Genomic DNA, 22,106 nt, shown 5'->3' with positions numbered 1-22,106 from the left:
GTCATCGTTTCAAATATAGCCGTTAGGCACAATGCTTCTTCTTTCCAGAAAAAGAGGAACAGAGAAGGGGAAGGAGAGGGCAAAAATCAGATCTTTTTCAAATTTCAACCCATAGAAATAGAACTTCACCCTCTTTGTTGTGGTGATTTATTCTTGAAAAACAGTGTGTCAGTCGGCAGAGAGAGAGAGTGTATCAAGTAGGAGCTTGTCTCCCTTTTCTCTCTTTTTGTCTTTCGGCCTTTTTTTTCTAAATGGGTTCGTATGTTTCTCTCTTTTCTCTCTTTTGTCAAGGTCATGTGGGAGCTTGTCTTCCCCACTTGTTTCTTGTCTTTTATCCTCAACAGCTAAGTGAGGTAAGTCAATAATTGGAAAAAAAGGAAAAAGCCAGAGATAAAGTGTTAGGAACATTTGGATAGAAAGTCTGAGTTTTCAGCTCGAGTAATATTTATTACACACACGAAAAGGAAAGTTAATGTGTGACGGTTTTCAAAATCGTGATTTCAAGTCCCAGTTTTACTTGTTTTTAATGCGTGTGTAAACGTGTGAAAGTATGTAATAGCTTTTATCCTTGCAGCTATTGCAATAAATTTCAAATAAATGTTTGGGAAAAGAAGCAAATAAAGCAGTAACTGCTCATCGCATTCAAAATGGTGATTCTCACAAACCAGAATCTTTGTACTCTGTGGGAACTGGAAAAACAAGCAATGACTACTCATGTAGTCCTGTCATCCAAAATCATCATTAGGCGCAGACCCGTTTGTTGGAATCAAATCTCTAGCATGCGCCAAACATAATTTATTAATTTTTAAAGGACACCACCACCTACCATGTGTGGGCCGTAGCCATCCATAAACAATGGTTTGAATATATTGGGGTATCAGTGTATCCCCACAAAACCGCTCAAACCAGAAGCATTGAACAAGTTATGGGTCTTGTTCGAAATACAAGCATACCAGTTCTTCTAGTCTTGCTATGTTGCTTTTGTTTAGAATCCGACTCTGCCACAGACACCATTACATCTTTTGAACCCATCAAAGACTCTGACTACATAACCTCCAATGGGAATGCTTTCAAACTAGGATTCTTCAGCCCCGTAAATTCTACTGATCGCTACCTCGGAATATGGTATAATAAAAAATCTGATTTACCTGCCCAATGGGTAGCTAACAGAGATAAACCCCTCAAGGATTCTTCTGGGGTTCTTACCATATCTGGGGACGGCAATCTTGTAATACTAAATGGACAAAAGGAGATTCTTTGGTCATCAAATGTTACAAACTCTGTTGCCAATTTGAGTGCCCAGCTTTTAGATTCGGGGAACTTAGTCTTGCTAGAAAACACTACAGGGACAATCATATGGGAGAGTTTCCAACATCCTTCTGGCACACTCTTGCAAAAGCTAAAAGTTAGTACTAATGAAAGAACAGGTGAGAAATTGCAGTTGACATCATGGAAAAGCCATTCTGTTCCATCCATTGGAAGCTTCTCCTGTGGTATTCAACCTCAAAGTGCCGTTCAAGTATTCATTTGGAAAGATGGTAGCCCCCATTGGTGCAGTGGTCCATGGGACTCTCGAATCTTTACTGGAATACCAGATATGAGTTCTGTATTTCATAATGGATTTAGTGTCGTAGATGATCAAAATGGAACAATTTCTTTAAGTTTTTCTTATTTGATCAATTCTTTGTTTCATTATGTACTGACTACTGAAGGAGATTTGGTGGAAAGATATTGGGATAATGATAAGGACTGTTAACGTATATTATGTTATGGGCTTTAGGCCCAACTAGGTTACTTGTATAGCACACTTGTACTTGTACTACACTTTACTTGTACCGCACACATATGCCTCCTATATAAAGGCACTGATGTATATTCTTTGATTTGAGAAATACAATACTATTGCATTCAGTATTTCTAACATGGTATCAGAGCCATCGCTCTGACTTTTTCTTTGCAGTCTTGTCTCTCATTGGTGTTATTCCAGACTCACAATTGCTTCCGCTGTTACAACTGCCGCTGCAGCCATTCGCCGTTAAACCTCTGACGCATTTCAGTCATCGTCTCTGGTTCCGGACCTGCAGCTGCCGTCGTTCTGAGTCTCGAGACCACTGCCATATCATCACCGCCGTGATCCTTGCCCCAATTATGTTTTTGCAGGTACCACTAAGATCGTCCTTTGCCGATCTACTACCATGTGGAACCTGACCACCATCGGAGCTTACACGCGCCGTCACGCGCTACCTAAAGATTCTGCGCAAAAGCTCACGCGCTTCCACTGGCCGATTGCCTTCCGCACGCGCCGCCACGCGCCGGCATCATTCTTCACGCGCCTACACGCGCCAGATCTGCACCTGCTGACGTCAGCCCTAGGTGATGTCATCACTGCCACTGCTGACATCATCGTCCACATCTGCTGACGTCACCCACCACGTCAGCGTTGAATTTTCGTTGACTGTCTGTTGACTTTGACCGTTGACTTTGACTGAAGGTTGACTTTTTGCCAGAGTTGACTTTTGCGGTTCAGGTGCTCCTTACCCAGTTTTTCGCGTAGATTTCATTTTTGCAGTCTATTTTTGCATATTTTTCTTCTAAATGAAGAATAAGGACAAGTCTTCTTCCTTTTGCAACAATCGTCGTCGACAATCCAGCAATCGTTTTTGCAATTTATGTAAACGATTTTGCCACAGTATTGAGACTTGCTATCATCGCAACAAATCAGCTGTTTCAATTTTTGCTGCTACTGTTGCTAACACTGAGAGTGACCAACCAATGGCTCCCGTCTTTGCACAGTCTCAGTCTTCTGGATCCACTTTCACCATTTCCAGAGATGACCTTATAAACATCATCACTAATGTCATTCGTATGGTTGGTAATGCATCTTATTCCTCTTCTCTCTCAGCTTTGTCTGGTATGTCTCCTACCTCTTGGCTTATGGATTCTGCTTGTTGCAATCACATGACACCTCATTCGTCTTTATTTTCTGAACTTAAACCTGCACCACACCCTCTTAATATTCGCACAGCAAATGGTTCCACAATGTCTGGTCATAATATAGGCTCTGTTTCAACCTCTAACCTTTCGGTTCCTGGAGTCTTTAATATTCCTGACCTTTCTTACAATTTATTTTCTGTGGGACAATTAGCTGAGTTGGGTTATCGCATTATCTTTGATTATTCTGGGTGTATTGTGCAGGATCCAAGGACGGGACAGGAGCTTGGGGCCGGTCCCAGAGTTGGGCGTATGTTTCCCGTGGACAACCTTCGTCTTCCACTTGTTACTCCTGTTTCTGTTGCTGCAGCTACTGTAGTTTCTTCTGTTCCTTCCCTTGCACTTTGGCATGCTCGACTTGGTCACGCATCTTCCTCTCGAGTACAACAATTGGCTTCTAGAGATTTGTTAGGTTCAGTGTCTACCGAAAATTTTGATTGTGTCTCATGTCAGTTAGGAAAACAACCAGCTTTGCCTTTCAATACTAGTGAATCAATATCAACTGATATCTTTGACCTTATTCATTCTGATGTTTGGGGGCCTTCCTCTGTCTCTAGTATTGGTGGGTCTCGATATTTTGTTGTCTTTGTTGATGATTACTCTCGCTATAGCTGGATTTTTAATATGAAACATCGTTCTGAATTATTGCAAGTATATTCTAATTTTGCAAAAATGGTTGAAACTCAGTTTTCCAAACGCATCAAAATTTTTCGATCTGATAATGCTCTTGAGTACACTTAATATGCTTTCCAAACTGTTTTGCATTCCTATGGCACTGTTCATCAACTAACTTGTCCAGGTACCTCTCAGCAAAATGGTAGAGCCGAACGAAAACTTCGTCATATTCTTGACACTGTTCGTGCTCTCCTTCTCTCTGCCAAAGTTCCTGCTCCTTTTTGGGGTGAAGCTGCTCTTCATGCTGTTCATACTATTAATCGCATTCCAAGTCCTGTTATCCAAAATCAAACTCCATATGAGCGCCTTTTTGGGTCACCTCCAGACTATCACCACCTTCGCTCCTTCGGCTCTGCTTGTTTCGTTCTTCTTCAACCACATAAGCATAACAAACTTGAGCCTCGGTCAAGGCTTTGTTGTTTTCTTGGCTATGGCGAAACTCAAAAGGGGTATCGGTGTTATGATCCTGTCTCTCATCGTCTTCGTATTTCCCGTAATGTTGTCTTTTGGGAACATCGCCTCTTTGTCGAGCTCTCTCACTTCCGTGCCTCCCTATCTTCCTCCTCTGTTTTAGATCTTTTTCCAGATGAGGCACATGTTCCTTCTGTAGCTGCTCCTAATCCTCCTGTGGTTACTCCTGATTCTCTTGTAGACTTCTCTGTCCAACCACCAAATATCACTGATCCCTTTCCTAGTTCACCCTTTAATGAACAGGTGGAAGATGAACAGGTTGAAGACGAGTTACCTAACCCCAACCTTGAGCTTGGGTCCCCTGCTCCTGCTCCGCCTGAAGATCTTGCACAAGACATTCCACCTCGTCACTCAACTCGGGTAAGATCTATTCCTGCACATTTACTTGACTATCATTGTTACACTGCTCTTGCTACACTACACGAGCCTCACACCTATCGTGAGGCTTCCACTGACCATTTATGGCAGATTGCAATGAAAGAGGAACTTGATGCATTATCTAAAAACCATACTTGGGACTTGGTGACACTCCCTCCCGGGAAATCTGTGGTTGGTTGTAAGTGGATCTACAAGATTAAGACTCGCTCTGATAGGTCCATTGAGCGCTACAAAACTCGTCTTGTTGCAAAAGGTTTTACACAGGAGTATGGGATTGATTATGAAGAGACCTTTGCTCCGGTTGCTCGTATCTCATCTGTCCGTGCCCTCATAGCTGTTGCTGCTGCCAGTAAATGGGATCTTTTTCAGATGGATGTCAAAAATGCATTCCTTAATGGGGATTTAAGTGAAGAAGTTTATATGCAACCTCCTCCTGGTCTCTCTGTTGATTCAAACAAGGTTTGTTACCTTCGCTGTGCACTTTATGGCCTTAAACAAGCTCCACGGGCTTGGTTCGCCAAATTCAGCTCTACCATCTCTCGCTTGGGTTACATGGCCAGTCATTATGATTCTGCCTTATTTCTTCGTCGCATTGACAAAGGCACTATTTTACTTCTCCTGTACGTGGATGATATGATCATAACTGGTGATGACCTCAGTGGCATTCAAGAACTCAAGGATTTTCTCAGTCAGCAATTTGAGATGAAAGATCTTGGACATCTTAGCTACTTCTTGGGTCTTGAAATCACTCATTCTACAGATGGACTTTATATTACTCAAGCCAAGTATGCTTCTGAACTCTTGTCTCGAGCCGGACTCACTGATAGTAAGACTATTGACACTCCAGTTGAGCTTAATGCGCATCTGACTCCCTCAGGGGGGAAACCATTGTCTAATCCCTTTCTTTACAGACGATTGGTTGGCAGCTTAGTTTATCTCACAGTTACTCGTCCAGACATCTCCTATGCTGTTTATCAGGTGAGCCAGTATCTGTCTGCTCCACGATCAACTCACTATGCTGCTGTTCTGTGCATTCTTCGGTACCTGAAAGGCACCCTCTTCCATGGCCTTTTCTACTCAGCTTAGTCTCCTCTTGTACTCCGTGCATTCTCTGATGCTGATTGGGCAGGAGATCCCACTGATCGCAGGTCCACTACAGGTTATTGCTTTCTCCTTGGTTCTTCTTTGATTTCTTGGCGAAGTAAGAAACAAACTTTTGTGGCCCGCTCCAGTACTGAAGCAGAATATCGTGCTCTTGCTGATACCACATCTGAGCTCCTTTGGCTACGATGGCTTCTTAAGGATTTAGGTGTGTCCACATCCTCTGCTACTCCCCTTTATTGTGACAACCAGAGTGCCATTCATATTGCTCACATTGATGTCTTCCATGAACGGACTAAACACATCGAGATTGATTGTCATTTTATCTGTTATCATCTTGTCCATGGTGCTCTCCAGCTTTTCTCCGTCTCCTCCAAAGATCAACTTGCAGATATCTTCACCAAGTCACTTCCTAAGGGACGCACTCGTGATTTAGTTGACACTCTCAAGTTGGTCTCACATCCACCTTGAGTTTGAGGGGGGCTGTTAACGTATACTATGTTATGGGCTTTAGGCCCAACTAGGTTACTTGTATAGCACACTTGTACTTGTACTACACTTTACTTGTACCGCACACATATGCCTCCTATATAAAGGCACTGATGTATATTCTTTGATTTGAGAAATACAATACTATTGCATTCAATATTTCTAACAGATTGGAGGATCGTGTGGAATGCTATGAAAAGTGAGTGTGATGTTTATGGTACCTGTGGGGCATTTGGAAGCTGTAATTCACGGACTTCACCAATTTGCAGCTGTTTACCTGGGTTCGAGCCAAAGAATACAGAAGAATGGAATAGAGGAAATTGGACTAGTGGATGTTTGAGGAGGACACCCTTGCAGTGTGAGAGGGTGAACACTACAGGCAATGAAGCCAGCAAAATGGATGAATTTTTGAAACTGAAGATGATGAAGGTGCCAGACTTTGCAGATTCGTCACCTGCTAATGAAGACTATTGCAGACAGCAGTGTTTAGAGAATTGTTCTTGTATAGCTTATGCATATGATATTGGCACTGGTTGTATGCAATGGACTAGAAACTTAATTGACATACAAAAATTCTCCAGCAGCGGAGTTGATCTTTACATTCGTGTTGCCTATTCAGAACTTGGTGAGTTGTTTTGTTATCTTTCAAAATTTATCTTTTGCTTTAAATCATGGATAATTACTAGTGCACACACTAGATTACACAAATTACAATATTCTATACACGAGTCACAATTTACAAGAAAAATTTGTGATTTATGCGTACTATATGCACACTAGAATGTGTGGACACCACTGTTAAATCATACACCACCGTAGAGATGGAGCCACTTTAAGCCTAAGGAGGCTATGACCCTCCTAGCCCAACAGGTCTCCGTTATATATATATATAAACTAAGAAATAAGAGACTAAGGGTCTTGTAGTAGAATTACACTTTTATTTTTATTTTAACTTAGTTTCTTGATTTATATGTGCATGTATTTCCCTTCTTTCTTGTATTTAATTTTTGATCGGATGGTAGTAGATCTGAAGTATACATTTTTCTATTTTTAAATTGTTCATCATTTCTTTTTGAATGGTTTAAAATGGTCAATAAAGATTAAAAGCTCAACAATTTATCAATTTGTTTATAGAGAGATTGTACTCATTTGTACTCTTTTTGTTTCTACTACAACTACAAGATGGGCATTTTAGTCATATATATCATCAAGACTAGGTTTCACAACAAAAAGGAAGATGGTTTTTTGGATGATTATTTGATTTTGTACATTCAAAGTAAAATTATTGTGAATTTACTATATAATCAATCATAGTATATTTATTCTTGAATCATAGTATATCATCAAAGCTCAACAGATCAAGCCACTGTCAAGAACTGGCATTCGATCAATCAACCTGGGATTAAAAGACTGTCAAAAACTCAAGTTCAGTCAATTGAGCAGTGATTGAAGAACCTAACAATATCTTCAATAACTGTCTTCTTTGAGTTGCATCTTGAACAGTTAATCTTGAACATTTGACAAACATTACAGACTCAACTAAGATTACAATGTCATGGAATTCGCTAAACTAAAATCTAACATTCTTCCTTTTTAACAATTCTGTGACAAAACCCAATTTAACATAATTGGACTAAAACAAAATATTACTTGTAAAATATGGACAATCCTGAGAAACCACAGACAAAACTAGGACTTACTGATTAACTTAGTCTTTCAACTTCAACCAACTCCCATTACCCCCCAGCTCCCATGATAAGGAAATCCTTGTTAAAAGACTAATGATTTAACACTGTTTTGCCATCTGTTTTGTTAGAATAATTGTTACACTTTTTTTCCCCTGATTTATAGATAAAGTGAGAGATATGAAAATAATTGTCACAATCACAGTGATCATAGGAACATTTTTCATTTCTATCTGCACATATTTTTTGTGGAGGTGGATGACAAAACAAAAAGGTAATTTTCCAACTTAAATTATCACGGTTGGCCCAGAAATGTTGCTATTTACTACATTACTCACTACTATAGTGTAAATTAGCAAGGAAAACGAAAGCAAAGGAGATCTTATTGTTCAACAAAGGGGAAGCACGTCAAAAATATCATAATGACAACCTGAACCAAGTCAGAGTCCAAGAGCTACCACTATTCAATTTTGAGAAGGTGGCGAGTGCAACAAACAACTTCCATCTATCTAATAAGCTTGGGCAGGGTGGATTTGGTCCCGTATATAGGGTAATGGTTGTTCTACTAGAGTTTTCTTGTCTAATAATTTGAATAGCTAATTAATCATTTTGATGTTTGTTCATAGGGAGAATTGTCCGATGGACAAGAAATCGCAGTAAAAAGACTTTCAAAAACCTCCGGACAAGGGTTACAAGAATTTATGAATGAGGTGATTGTAATTTCTAAACTCCAACATCGGAATCTTGTTAGACTCCTTGGTTGTTGTGTTGAAGGAGATGAAAAAATGTTGATCTATGAATACATGCCGAACAAAAGCCTGGATGCATTCCTCTTCGGTTGGTTCATTTTGATGCCCTCTATTATAATACAAACACGTTACATTTTTACATTTTCTGCATATAAATATTGTTAGTGTATTATGAGATAACGAAATAGTAGTCTTTGTTTTGATATATCAATTGAACAGACTTTTCCAGTTCTCTTATGACTTCACTATATGAATTTCTTTTGCAAACTTTATGTTCATTCACCTTGTGAGTTTCTCTCTCTTTTGTTCAAACTCAATAGACCCAAACAAAGAAAAATTGCTAGATTGGAGAAAACGGTTCAACATTATTGAAGGAATTGGTCGAGGTCTTCTCTACCGTCATAGGGATTCTAGATTAAGGATTATACATAGAGATCTAAAGGCAAGTAATATCTTGTTGGATAAAGAGCTAAATCCAAAAATATCAGATATTGGTTTGGCTTGGATTTTTGGAGGAAATGAAGACCAAGCCAATACTAAGAGGGTTGTTGGAACTTAGTAAGTATCTTTTGTTTTTCACCAATCAATTAGATGCCTATTTGAGATGACAAGATTTTGATGTTTTTTGTTGTGAAAATTTAGTGGCTATATGTTTCCTGAATATGCAATGGAAGGACGATTTTCAGAAAAATCAGATGTCTTTAGCTTTGGAGTGTTATTACTGGAAATAGTTAGTGGAAGAAGAAACACAAGCTTTCATCATGATGAGTAGTGCATGAGCCTTTTAGGATTTGTAAGTCTTCCTTCTCTCATTTCCCTTATTTTGAAAACCTCTAATGCTTCTTTCTTGAGTGTTTTTGTATTGAAGCTGAGAATTGCAATCTTGTTTTTATGTTATTTTCCAGGCATGGAAATTGTGGAATGTAGACAACATTGTTTTTATGTTATTTTCCAGGCATGGAAATTGTGGAATGTAGACAACATTGTAGCCTTAATAGACCCAATGATATCTGAACCTTGCTTTAAAATGGAGATTTTGAGGTGCATACATGTTGGATTGTTGTGTGTGCAAGATTTTGCCAAAGAGAGGCCGACTATATCTTTTGTTATTTCCATGCTTAAAAGTGAGATTGTTGATCTTCCTCGTCCAAAGCAGCCTGCATTTACTGAAAGGGAGATTGCTTTGCATACAGAGTCCTCTCAAAGCAGCCAAAGTAAATGCTCTATTAACAATGTTACTGTTACAGTGGTTGAAGGTCGATAGGTAGCATGTGTTCTTGAGATAATAATATTGTGGTTATATTTATGTTCATTTGTACACTTTGATAATAATCTTAAAACATGTGTCCATTGATTCAAACTGAACGAATATTCAAAACCGTCAATACAAATAATATACATATATTTTTATGATAAGAGAAGCTAAAGAATTTAGGGGAATTTTATTTCTTACATAATTTAAGTGAAGGGTCATTTTATACAAATGATATACACTGTGGCTATAGCTGGAAAAAATGCAATGCATCTCAGATTCTCAATCTCATTCTTGAGTTCTACAACTAAAGCATCAACTTGAAACCACCTATAGAGGACATCTCTCTATTACCAAATTTGTTGCGAAACAGATCGACTCCATTGCTGATAACTTTGCATTAGCAGGAAAGCCAGTTGACGAACGTTTAGATTGAGGAATTTAAAGTGACTCCACACCAAGAACTCCACAAATTGGTAATATTGGTGATCCTTACAGACCTAGGTCACCTTACGAATTTTGTCATAGACCTGGCCACGTTGTGTGCCATCAACTGCGCATGGACAATGCATATAAAGGGAGAGTACCAACAAAGAAATTTGCAGCCATGGTTGCTGCATTTCGGAGATTTTTCTAATGATGAAACATGGTACACAGATAATGGGGTCTCTTCCAACATCACAGCGAGCATAGGCCATTCTATTGATTCACAATGAATACCATGGGGACAAGGTTACTTTTGGAAATTGTTTAGATTTGCATATCTCAAACATATGGTCCTCGATTTTACACATATATTTACTCATTTCTATCTGAATCAAACTATATTATTTATCCATTTTTTTCTTCTACTGACATTTTATCAGTAAATCGTTTTGCTCTTAATTATAATTATGCCTATCTTTACTGATTCTAATTTTTTCGTTAAGGACCTAAACACGTGGAATACACTTTTCGATGGCAAGAGTGGAATTGAAGTCTATCCTATTTGTTTGGGTCTCCTTCTCCAAGGCTTCTGTTGCACTAATTGTTTTTTGTTTTTGTTTTTTTGTGGATCACTCAAACTTACACCTTCCATTTGGCGTCAGTGTTTAGGACACCTTTTTATTTCAACTCTGAGTTAGGTGTATTAATTCATATAAGTCTATCAATGAACATGGAATGCAAAAGACCATGCCTTTTAGAAATGCATCTCCTTTAGGAAAAGGTCATGAAAATGCATCTCCTTTAGGAAAGAGTCTACATCTAAATTGTCATTTTCTTCTGATGTAAGGACTTCACCATGTGCCTCTATAAGGTTCCAAGTACTATCTTTTACTAGGCGCAAATTTGTATGATGGGCGAAAAAATTTAACAATTTGATTGTTTGTTTGTTTTTTTTTTTTTTTTTTTTTTAAAAGTGAAAAATGAAAATAATAAGTGAAACTTATAAATGTTAGTCCAATCCATATTCAAAACATTTAATAAAAGATTACTGGAAAGATTTTCACATCTTCCATGTTCAAAACTCCCATTCTCCATTGTTGCAAATCAAGGATGCAAATCCGTTCACGAGCTGGTTCGCTCGAACACTCATTTAATGGTCTGACCCACAATTGGGCATGTTAGGCCTCTCATTGTATAATTGGGAAGTGTAAGTGTGTAACCCATCAACTCTATTCTGGATTGGGCTCTGATTAATGCCAACGGACAGGCCAGGTCCCATAGTCCCTCTTTTGCCTCTCTGAATAAAATTTATCCTTATTTACCAAACCCAAAAAAACAAAATATGAGTAACAAATTAATTTAGGAATTCAAAATACTAATTGGTTTAGGAATAGTTGCTCCAAATTGTAGAAGGGATGGTAATATATTTCTCTAAACTATCCCTTAAATTTCATTTTTGATGCATTTCAGTAGATATATATGTTAATATCACATTGAATCTTCATTATTAATTTTTATTTGAAATACCATTTGATGGAGACTAATGGTTATTTCTGAAAACACAATCACAATCATGAAGTATCAATATCATCTTAGTTTTAATCTTACAAAAAAATAAAAAAAATAAAAAAAATAAAAAAGATATTTATTCAACAGTCAAAGATAAATTTGCCATCAATTGGAAGTTTAGGGTAATCATTAGTTTTTATCTTATGTTGATTTTTATTATTATTTTGTTTATGTTTATGTGTATTGTTATTAATAGCACTATGCCCTCTAAAAAGTACTTATTAGTGATATATATCATTGAAAACAACAAACCTAACCATAAGAGAAATTATCAACTCAATAAAAGATATATTATTGTCAACTATACTTCTTCCAAGTGTAAGTAGAAGAAAAGAGTTCGGTTCTATTCCTAGAAAGGTAAAAAAAACAAAACAAAAAACAAGAAATGCAAGGATGGGGTTTTATAGGGATACAATGGCCTCGTTAATATTTCTAATAGGATGGCTCCCCGGAGTCCTTAACCTCCTCTTGGTATCCTTCATATCGAAGAAGCCATAAAAGGTGAAGCAGATAGATGCCTAGGTGTTCACCATTTAGGCAATTCTTGTTTCAATTTTATCATTGAAAATTACTACAAAATCATTTAATACAGCCACATTAGAGACCTCCATGATTTGTGTAGGATCCACCAATGTTAATTATAGTTTTTCTGAGTTTGTGGATACTGAACAAATACATTGGTTATAATAAATATTTTTTCTATTCTTCTCAGGAATTTTATGTCACTACTTAATGAAAATAGGAGTTGTAATATTTTTTTACCTTTTTAAAATTTAAATAATTTCCGCCACTTGCAAAAAGAGAGTTCCTTAAAAATCATAATGTTTTTCAACGGCAGTCAAATTTAGAAAATTGTTTTGGAAATCAATGCTTTGAAATCTCCTTTTGATTGTACATGTGTTCAATTTCTCAAATACAAATGCAACTAAAATTGATATTAACCAGTCCATTCAATTTGCTGCTGCCATGAACATTGGTTGGGTTTACCATTTCAAGTACAAATTATTAAAGATGAAAGTACATGATGAAAGAGTAATTAATTATACATATTCCCATTGACCCTTACCAACCTATAATTATTTGTTAATAAAAATAATAATGGCTTAAGGTTAAGGGTATTACTTGAAAACCAAAATTACAATCAAAAAGTACTATCATCATCATGATTACCATCATTATTAGTTTTAGCATTATGTTGATGTTTATTTCTATGTTGTTTATGTTTATATGTATTTTTATTAATAGTAACTAGTGGCTAATATGTACAATGCATTGGAAAGTTTTATATAACAATGATAAAACTAATTATGTCATACCAAAACTAAAGACAGTACAATATTTCTCAAGAATGCAAAAGGTAAGTTATGGAAAATATTAATTTCTTAATAAAAATTAGGGTAAATTGCAAATTACACCCCTAAAGTTTGAGGGTGATTGGATTTTACACCCTGAAATTTCAGAATTTGGATTTTACCCCTTGAAGTTTGGTGATGTTTCAATTTTGCACTTGGATGTTTCAAACTTTGGATTTTACCTCTTATATTTTAGGAGTGTTTGGATTTTACTTTCTAAAGTTTTGTAGTATTTGGATTTTATACCCTAAAGTTTCAGAATTTGGAAGTGTAAAATCCAAACAACCCTAAACTTTAGGGAGTAAAATCCAAGTTCTGAAACGTCAGGATGTAAAATCCAAAAACCCTAAACCTCAGGGGGAAAAATTCAAATTCTGAAATTTCAGGATGTAAAATCCAATCAGCTCCAAACTTTAGGGGTGTAATTTGCATTTTGGACCTTTTTTTTCCTTATTATATACAATCCAAAACATTGAAAATATATCTCAAAAATTAATAAAACTCAACAAAACTAATGTATAAAACCAAAGTGCAAAAAGATTTACTTCAACACCTTTTATGTGACATTAAGATTGAAGTTGGAATTGGAGACAAGAAGAAAGAATAAGGGAAACAATTTTAGTATTTCAGAACCCTTATGCTTTTTCTCATTGAGAATATAACATCTATAAACAATAGATAAAACTAAATTAGGAAATATAATTTATGTCGTGTGCAAAATTGCAAGAATGCATAATTAAGTTCAAAATTTTTAATAAGTCTTTGAACCCACACAATAGAAATAGATGGTTGATCCCAAGCAGAAGTGTTGGTTGTACAATTGTAACTCTTTTTCTTTAAAAAATAATAAATAAAAGGTAGGGAAAAAATTTTGAATTTTTTTTTGTAAATACTATCATAATCTAGTCAAACATGTGAATAATGAATAGATAAGTAAATAATTTTTGTAAAACACAAATGAATTTATTTTCTCACTAATCTTAAAGAAAACACGAATGAAATAAGGAAGACGAAGAACAAAAAAAAGTTCATAAATACTTTGAACAATCACTCAAACATTTAGTAATGTCAAGTGGCAAAGCCATAACAATTTGTAGCTAATTTGTCAAAAAAAAAAAAAAAAAAGGTTAAAAATAGAGAAAGGAAATCACGTACAAAATTAATTTGTAAAGACCATTTTCTTCAACTAAACAAACTTTTTTCTAAATAAACTAAAACCTAATAACAGCACAAAATAAGACATATTCCCAACTCAGGTCAACAATAAATACCATTCTCTAAAAGCATTCACCATTTTAAATAAAATGACGAAACAAAAATGAGGGTGCAAACCTCTTGTAGATCTATAACATGCTTGAATACCATGGAGATAAGGTTACCGCGTATGGACCATGCACACAAGGGGAGAGTACCAACAAAGAAATTTACAGCCATGGTTGCAGCATTTTGGAGACTTTTCTAATGATGAACCATGGTACACAGACAATGGGGCCTCTTCGCACATCACAGCGGGCATAGGCCAATCTATTCATCATAGCGGACCTAAACACGTGGAATACACTTTCCATGGCAAGAGTGGAAATGAAGTCTGTCCTATTTGTTTGGGTCTCCTTCTCTAAGTCTTCTGTTGCCATTTTTTTTAATGTTTTATTTATTTACTAGTAGTAGATTCATGCATAATAAATAATTATTTTGTAGTTATGGCATAATATATAATTTGTTTACTAAATTTTGTGAAAATTAATCTATTCTCTAAAAAATTTAAACAATTTTCTAAAATTATTTTTCATTTATCTATGTCAAAAAAAAATATCATCATTTTATTATTTGAATTTGTTTCGTCAATATTACCATTTTAAGTTTCAAATATATTATTTAAATTTCTCATTTTTTTAAAAGAGATTACCATGACAATCGAAACTTATCTCAAAAGTACACTTGATATTATTCAAATAGTTGATAAGTACATTTAAATATATAGCCAAGATTGTATTTTGATATAAATTTAAATTCTCATTTCTAAAATAACTTAAGTATTATGTTAAACAAAACTCAAACAAAAGCTATAAGAGGGAAAGAGAAGAGTTGTGATGGAAAATTCAAAAAGCACACCACCTAATCGTATTAGTGTTATAAAAAAATACAATGATTCATTAAGGTTGAGAGTAGTACAGAGATGAAAATGTAAAAGTGAGGAGAAATGTTGGAAGAAGTATAACAATAAGGTACAAAATTAATAAGAAGAGGAAGAGTAAAAAATAAGAGATAAATTGTTGAAAATAGATGGATTATGTGGCCGTTGATATGGCTCAACAAAAGTGTAACAACAATAAATTCTATACTTTAACTTTTTGATGTAGACTTTTACGTGGATCACTCAAACTTACACTTTTCTTTTTTTTTTTTTTTTTTTTTTTGAGAATCAACATAATGCTTTTTATTCAATGAATACCATCAGAATCTGCTAAAAGAAAAGAATAAAATTGTGGTAGTACACCCTCCATCCACACATTATAATATGAGACATTTAAAGCAAAATGAGATAAACCATGAGCAACCATTTTACCTTCCATTTGACATCAATGTTTACAACACCTCTTTTTTTCTTTTTTCTTTTTTCTTTTTTCCAACTATGAGTTAGTTGTATTAATTTAAATAAGTCTCGCAATGAATATGCATGGAAAGCAAAAGATAATGCCTTTTTTGAAATACATGTCCTTTAGGAAAGGGTCATGAAGTATATTTTAATTGTTTTCGTCTAAACTGTCATTTTCTTCCGCTGTATGTACTTCACCATGTACCTTTATAGGGTTCCAAGTATTACTTTTATTAGACGTAAACTTGTCGGATGCACCAAAAAATTTGATGATTTATTTTTTTATTAACTAAAAAAATGAAAATAGTATATAAAACTTTATAAATGTTAGTCCCAAAACATGCTTAAAATGATATGATTATTTTTTAACAAAGTATAGTTGTAGAATATATTAGATTTTCTAAATTAAGTTATTTATAATTATTCTTTGAAAGTGTTTTAAATTTTTTTAAAAAAAATTAAAAATTCAAGGAAACATCTGCCACTGCCACCTCATTGGATCTGGCACAAATACAAATATATGGATTATGGACTGATCCTTGGGTTCCTAAGTTCCTTCAATCCCTAGCTTTACTCCACAATTATCTCCACCCTCCCAACCAATCCTTAAAATCGACCAAGTAGTAGACCTCATCCTCCCTGCTTCAAAGCAATGGAACAATGGTCTTCTTTCCAAATATTATTTGACACCAATATAGCCATTTACATTCAAAACGTCTAGTAAAAGATTCACTGAAAAGATTTCCGCATCTTCCACATTCAAAACTGGTCTCCATTGCTGCAAATCAGGATGCAAATCCGTTCTCTTTGAAGATGATGCCAAAGTTGTAATTGACGCTTTGATATCAAGCCCATCTCGTGCCCAGACTGGTCCATTTGAACGCTCATTATGGTCCGGTCCACAATTGGGCACGTTAGGCCTCTCTTTGTATAAATTGGGAATTGTAAGTGCGTTACCCATCAACTCTATTCTGAATTGGGCTCTTGTCAAAGCCTACGGACAGGGTCCCCAAGTCCCTCTTTTGCCTCTCTAAATAAAATTATATTGGAGTGAGCCTCTGAAGTTTCGAATCCTTGACAGCCTTAGATCCTTCATAGGTTGTCTGGAGCATTCCATGCTTTCTTAGCAGTTTCAGTGGAGGATATCTTCTTGAATTCCTCATTGGTGACTGCGCTGAACAAAGCATTCAATGCCCTGCTGTTGAAGTTTGCCGCCTTGATCTTGGCTTCATCCCAATCGGCCGGCACTTCCTTTGGCTTGGTCCAGCCTATCTCAACAGCTTACCACACTTTCTCATCTACAGACTGCAAAAAAGCTCACATGTGTACTTTCCAGTATGCATAGTTAGTGCCATCAAATAAAGGAGGTATGATTAAAGACTTTCCTCTATCCATGACAAATAGGGGTTAATGGATCAACACAGCAAAGATTAAAACCTAATCAGAGAATACCTGTTTTGATACCACTTGATAGGCCAAAAATGAATTGACCCCTTATGATGAATTAATTGATTAATTAGCCAAGTTTATTAATTAATCAAATTAACATGCAAACGCGTGGTAGCACAAACAAATCACCAATTAAACTAAGTATGCAGCGGAAAATAAATTGACACGGTGATTTGTTTATGAATGGAGAAAACCAACACGGTAAAAACCCCACCGGGTGATTTTAAGGTCACTACTCCCGAAATTCCACTATTATCACAACAAGCGGTTACAAGTAAAGGAATCTTAGTATCTTATACCAACTTACAGTTGAATCCTCACAAACAAATCATCAATTAAACTAAGTATGCAGCGGAAAATAAATTGACACGGTGATTTGTTTACGAATGGAGAAAACTAACACGGTAAAAACCCCACCAGGTGATTTTAAGGTCACTACTCCCGAAATTCCACTATTATCACAACAAGCGGTTACAAGTAAAGGAATCTCAGTATCTTATACCAACTTACAGTTGAACCCTTACCCCAATATCCAAATGGACTTGTTTTGTAGTGACAATTTTTTCTTTTGATGCACGACTCCTAGTACGTGACTAACTAATTGCGCGGATCCCAATACGCGACTTCAAACACCAATTAGAGAAGGTTGTTGGCTGCAAAGTTCTTTAGTTCATCCCAACGATGAAAACCAAGAAGATGCTTGGTCACAAAACCCTATGGTGCACAAACACAGCAACTTCTTCACAAGAATGATGAACTAGGGCAAAACTGTGTCTCCGGTCAAAAATTGCTTGAACAAACTTTGCTCAACACTTGTGCAAGTTGTGTACACTTTAACGGCCCTTTAAATAATCCTTTTATATGTCTAGGGTTGTGAGAAAAGAAAGCCCAAACACATAATCACGGATTAGAGTCAAAACAAAACTGAAGCTCTATTTTTCATAAACCTTGACAGATGCCTATCTGTCGAGATGCTGTCGAGCCACGGGACTGGAACAACTTCTTAAGCTCGATAGATGGCTAGCTGTCGAGTTTTAATGACAGACACTTTTCAACTTGAATCTTGGATAGACTTGCATGGTTTCAACACTTGATCTTGAAACACAGTTTCTTAAAGTATTAAACACATCCTAAATCTACCCAAATACAAGTAAAGTGCGTTTTTTCAAAGGATTAGTCAATTACATAAAATAGTGACATATGTTCCTAACAAGTGAATCACATATGTCCTAACAATTTGTTGTAAAAGTGTTACAAAAATATTATAGACATAGAACTACTAAAAAACAAAGGAGTGTTTTGTTAGCAAATTAATAAATGTGAACCACATCAAGTAAAATGCCATTGTCCACCAGAACTAATGAAACGCTAAAATGAACATATAAAATAGTAAATGTATTTTAGTGGGTTATTGATTTGTAGGAAGGAGTAGCCTAGTAGTGACATGAGCCAACGTGAATTTTTTTTTTTTTTTTTTTTAAATAAAGAAAATAGTGAGTGATGGGCTAATGGCCATTAAACCAACGGAAAAAATGAGGTCAATATTTGAAACTAATCTTAAAAAAAAAAAATGTAATATGTAAAGAGAGAAGAAAAGTCATAGCAGAGTTCAAAATTTTTTTTTTCCCACTTTTGGACACTTGAATTGTGAACATACACGCAATAGGAGAGGACTTAGAAGCAAACCAATCTTAGAGATTCAGAAATGAAGGAGACAAAGATGAAAAGAAGAAGAGGAAAAAAGAAGGAAAGGAGACCAAACTAAATAGGGAGTATAGATGCCGAATATTAACAAGTGTGTGTGTATGAGAGAGAGAGAGAGAGAGAGAGAGAGAGAGAGAGAGAGAAAGAGTCTCCTTCCAGGATCAACTCCAAGCCTCCAACATAAGGTTTTTTTTTTTTTTTTTTTTTTTTAACTTTGTACTCATCCTAGATTTTTGAGTGTTCAATTCATTTAACTTTCTGTGTGATTCATATATAATCTTGTGAAAAGATTTGCAAACTGGAGCTTCGTCGACCATAATCCATATCTACAAATTTCTTCTACTCTTTTTTTCTTTCAAAAAAGATGGCTTCATTTAATTTAGGCCAGAATGGCCACAATTACTAACATGTCAAACATTATATGCCAAAAAACAAAAAACAAAAACAAAAACAAAACTTCTTCTAATTTTCCAAAGTTTTAGGCACAAAACTAATTCAAGGTTTGAGCAACATAGCAAATCTATATTAATGATCAATATCAAAGGCATTGCTAAAAGTTCACAAAGAAAGATGATTAGACTCAACAACTGATTGATCTCAGCCTTTAAAAAAAATCCTTTGTTTTTGAAGAAGAAAAAGAAGAAGAAGAGTCTTCGAGATTTAGAATAAGCAAAAGGCGAAGTATAGAGTGCATTTTCAACAAAGGAGTTAGACCCATATCTTTCTTTGCATCTTTTGGTTGGGGCTTGAGAGAATGATGAATCCAGTGTGGGTTTTGGCTTAGTTAAGGGAGGGGAAGTGATCGATTTTATAGGTTGGAAATAGAGAGAAAGAATGGAAAAGAAAATTCGGAGCAACCGGGAGCTAAAAATAAACATTAAAAATAATAAATAAATAAATAACCTAAGGTATAACTTTGTGAGGCTTGCAAAATTGATTTGGCAAGCTCTCATGAAGTCAACATAAAGTCCACGGCTTTAGTTATATAGTATTTATAGGTAAGTTTAGAATTGTAATAGATTCTTGTTTTCTTTATGAATATAAATGTAATACTTGTAATATTAAAACTTAAATTTTAAGATAATATTCTTAAAATAAACGATATTAGACTTTTAAGTTTTATGCTATTAATTACAATGTATGTGCCAAATGTTAAGGAGCTAATATATATAGAATGAAATAAATGCATTTATTAGTATCATATTTATCCTTATTTGTGAGTATTAGATATTTATCCTTATCAATTCCTTTTGAATGGTTCAACAATATTCTCTTGCTCAAGGCCACATTTTGTCTTTCCTTGGCTAGCTATTCATTCACCTCCTTAAAGAGAATTACCAATTTCATACAACATTGGAAATTTCAAGTAGAAAAATAGCATGAATATCTTTGGAAGTCTATATTCAATATCTAAAAAGGCTAGTGCTCATTGATCTTTAAAATAGAACTACAGAACCTTATACGAAAAATGTATTAGTCCAACAACAAATGGCAATGCACACTTCAATGCAATGTGCATTCCTTGTATGGCCAAAATAAAATAAACAAATAGCTACTCAAAAACAAAGCAGGATTGCAAGAGCATATTTGCTATACTTTTTGAATACATTACACTTTTTGTGCACAAAGCTATAAATGAGACATGTTTTTTTGTTTAGATAAAATTGTCCACCTATAATTTAAATATATGCAATATCATAATCCCTCTATTTGTTCACTGTATAGTACTTGTCAACGCCCAGCCAAGAATGGAGAACCATCAGGGCCTTCGTTCGACCACTAGCCGTGGTGACGCTTCTGCGCACGCGGGGCCCATTGGAGGCCCCTCTCAATGATTGTGCTGAGCTTCGGGTGCTCTCTCTCTCGGTGGAGGAAGGTAGGTCTACCTTTGGACGTATGACAGGAATCTTGGCCAAATTTTAAGTGATTACTAAATGTAAGTGAAGTTGCCACCAGTCATTGAGTTTTTCTAAGGTGTGATTGGTCACTTATTTCTAGTTGATTTATTACCAATCCTAAGCTAAGAAAAAAGGCATTTTTCCTAATCTAATGTGGATGAAAAAAATTCTTGATTCTTGAGTCTGGAAGTTTGGTTACGTGTGGGGAAGGTGTTAGGCACCCAACAACGCCTGTCCAAGGACGGTCCTTTGTTTTGATAAAACCTTAATTTTCAAAGATTGGCAGTAAAAAACATGATTTTGGCATTGGCTTTTCAAGGCTTTACATGCATGGGGGCTTTGAGGTTTGGCTTTTGAATGGGTGTGGTTCCAAACTATGCTTTCCTAAGGCATTCAGGTAAAATACTAGATATCCACAGGGAAAATCCGGTGACAAGTCACCTTACTTTTGCGGGAAATTTGGCATCACTTTGCCTTAGGTGACATGGATTGTGACAATCACACCGAAAGGGGCGAGCAGGTATATATATACATACATCATGCACAATACAAGCACATAGAGCAGGAAAGTAAATGCCTACATCCCTAGAGCATGACCCAAAATATAGGTGTAGGAAAGTAAACGGGGGTCGCCATACTCTAGAGATGAGGATGAATGGTACATGGCATGATATACCTAACACAACCCATCTAAGAGAGAAAGGAAGGGGGTTTAAAAGAGTACATAACCAAATGGGAGAGGCTAGACCCCTAAACCTATTGAACACAGCCGCTTGGCTTATATCCACATGCTCGTGCTTTTTGCTTGCACCTAGGAGACCGTGCCTTAGCTCCATGCATCCTCGCTCCATGTTTATACATGTAAAGGCAAAGACAAGAAACCAGTAGACAAGCAATGGAAAGATAGAGATGTGTAAATAATGTGCAATGGGTATAAAGCAGACAAGCATACAAGCGAAGCAAGCAAAGAAACAAGAAAGCAAGCAAACAAGCAAGAAAGCAAACAACAGGTGGTGTTCGCGAGGGATAAATGTAGGTTTGGATCAAATGTCCATAACTTCATTGTGTTGAAGCATGGACAACACACTAGCAAGCAAGACTCATGCATGGACGTGTAAGCAAGCGTGTAAAGATGCATAGAAAGCCAACGGGTGGCAAAAAAGCATGGCAAGCATAATTATCGCACGGAGCGAAAAAGGGAAAAGGTATGCATAAAGCAACTGGCATCATGAAGATGCATCCTAAGTGGTTACATCCGAACAAAGCCTCATGGGTGTCGGATGTAACCACACAACCACAAACCCACTAAGGGCATCAAGCG

At 36.0% G+C, this 22,106-nt stretch overlaps 1 protein-coding gene across 7 annotated transcripts in view; it reads left to right on the top strand.

The window, feature by feature from the left end:
* The first annotated feature begins 638 nt into the window (after positions 1–638).
* The window catches only part of LOC126727355 (G-type lectin S-receptor-like serine/threonine-protein kinase At1g11330), a 44,587-nt gene continuing 23,119 nt past the window's right edge, over positions 639–22,106 (top strand). Inside the window, exons 1-7 of one of the 7 annotated variants that reach the window (XR_007656224.1) lie at positions 640–1,751; positions 6,275–6,730; positions 7,957–8,064; positions 8,147–8,340; positions 8,417–8,627; positions 8,860–9,332; positions 9,495–9,681. Coding sequence is in view for 5 of the 7 variants with exons in the window: in XM_050432966.1 (XP_050288923.1) it covers positions 926–1,751; positions 6,275–6,730; positions 7,957–8,064; positions 8,147–8,340; positions 8,417–8,627 (1,795 nt within the window). In the remaining 2 variants the exon portion in view is untranslated. Of the gene's footprint in view, positions 1,752–6,274; positions 6,731–7,956; positions 8,065–8,146; positions 8,341–8,416; positions 8,628–8,859; positions 9,333–9,494; positions 9,682–22,106 lie in introns of those variants that run through there. The other 6 variants (XR_007656225.1, XM_050432966.1, XM_050432967.1 and 3 more) reach the window with 6 other exon arrangements.

This window comes from Quercus robur, chromosome 5, assembly GCF_932294415.1.
Source record: "Quercus robur chromosome 5, dhQueRobu3.1, whole genome shotgun sequence".
NCBI lineage: Eukaryota > Viridiplantae > Streptophyta > Magnoliopsida > Fagales > Fagaceae > Quercus > Quercus robur.
Note: the sequence above shows the minus strand (reverse complement) of the source record. Positions and strands in the feature narration are given on the sequence as shown.